This window comes from Meleagris gallopavo, chromosome 21, assembly GCF_000146605.3.
Source record: "Meleagris gallopavo isolate NT-WF06-2002-E0010 breed Aviagen turkey brand Nicholas breeding stock chromosome 21, Turkey_5.1, whole genome shotgun sequence".
Taxonomy (NCBI): Eukaryota; Metazoa; Chordata; class Aves; order Galliformes; family Phasianidae; genus Meleagris; species Meleagris gallopavo.
Window position 1 is genome coordinate 5,039,821 of NC_015031.2, and position 1,547 is coordinate 5,041,367.

At 47.6% G+C, this 1,547-nt stretch overlaps 1 protein-coding gene across 1 annotated transcript in view; it reads right to left on the bottom strand.

Annotated features, from left to right (window-relative positions):
- Positions 1–264, bottom strand: part of ABHD11 (abhydrolase domain containing 11) — a 3,403-nt gene extending 3,139 nt beyond the window's left edge. The window contains exon 1 of the mRNA XM_019621938.2: positions 194–264. Coding sequence (XP_019477483.2) covers positions 194–264 — 71 coding nt within the window. The remainder of the gene's footprint in view (positions 1–193) is intronic.
- Between the last annotated feature and the right edge of the window lie 1,283 nt (positions 265–1,547).

Genomic DNA, 1,547 nt, shown 5'->3' on the forward strand with positions numbered 1-1,547 from the left:
CTCTGACGTGGCTCTGCTGGGCTCGTGCGGGATGGACGTAACGAAAAACAGCTCCGAAAGAGCGTGTGGGAATCGAATGTTGTGTCTGCATTAGAATTGGATGAGGATTTTTTTATTTCATGGTCTCCGCTGTCGTAGCTCTCTTTGGGAGTCTTTCTACTTTACCCCCGGGGTCTCCGACAGTTCGCATCACTTATCCTCTAGACGAACCTTCCCCAGGAATGCACGCTCAGTATATAGGCGTATATGTGTGTATTCTGCCATGCACGGTGTGGGAACGGAATGTTGTTTCTGCATTTGATATGAAGAAGAGCAATTGGTTTGAAGAAGTAGAACATAATACATTTGTATTCTGTAACTTATCCTTAGAAACAGTTGATCTAAGAAGTAAAATACTGTATACGTTAGTGGCATGTTTTAGAAACATTATTACTGAATTATGTGATTAATTCTTTCTTGCAAAACTGTAATAGTTGTTAAATGATCCAAACAATGCGAGTACAGTGTGTTAGGGATTAGAAAACACACTGTAGAGTTGTTCTGTTAGGATAAGAAACTGCCAGCAAAAGAAGAACAGATTTAGCAAACATCAAAGCAGGCAGGGCCTCTCCACAAGGCCGGACTGCCTCGCTCCGTGAGAAGGCTGGGACGTGACAGGCAGGCACCAAGACACTGCCCTGTCTTTCTCCTGAGCTCATCTTTGTGGGAGGAAGGACAAGCAGATATCTGCAAAATAGTGATCAGGTGTGGAATTAGTTAATTAGTTAACTACAGATTTATGCTTATGCAGCAAACATTTATGTTTGTCCAGTGTTTCCATGTTTAGTGAAGCGTCGAGAAGATTGTGAACCTAAAGTACTCAGCCAATGAGGAACTAGGGGAGAAAGAGATCAGTGTCAGGAATAGGAATAAAAGATGTAACTCTGTTTTTCTGGGTACTCTCCTGCTTGCAGGAGGCCCGCAATTGCGAATAAAATCTGCTTTATCCTGACAAAATTATTTGGATATTTCCAACAGTGTTGCTTAGCATCTCGATTCCCCATCACAGGTTCTCGTTTCCCCATCAGATGAGCCCTGGGCAGATGAGGATGCTGCTCTCCACAGGAACCCAAAGGGGAACAGGCCAGGCTCGGCCCACAGCAGGTCTGCAGCATGATGGATGGGATCCTGAAGTGGGAGAGACCCACAGGGATCACTGCTTCCAAATCCTGAAATGAGACCATGTGTCTGAGAGTGTTGTCCAGATGTCAGCCTGTGGCTGAGAAGCTCCCTGGTGCAGGAGCTGTAAGCAGCAGCACCACGTGGCGTTGTTCCTCCTCACCTGTTCGTGCTGCACCTCCAGGGAGAGGTGATGGGGGCTGTGATGGTGCAGGGCTGCAGCTCTGTGGGCTCACTGTGCCGTGCTGGGGCTGGTAGGGCGGTGACAAAGTCCAAAGGCGGAAGCAGGAAGCGAGCGACATTAAATGTTATTTTTTTTTAGTCGCACAAGAAGCGGCTGCTGAGCCGTTCGGTGGGCTGGGGGCTGAGGGCCGATGGCAGGTGAGTGC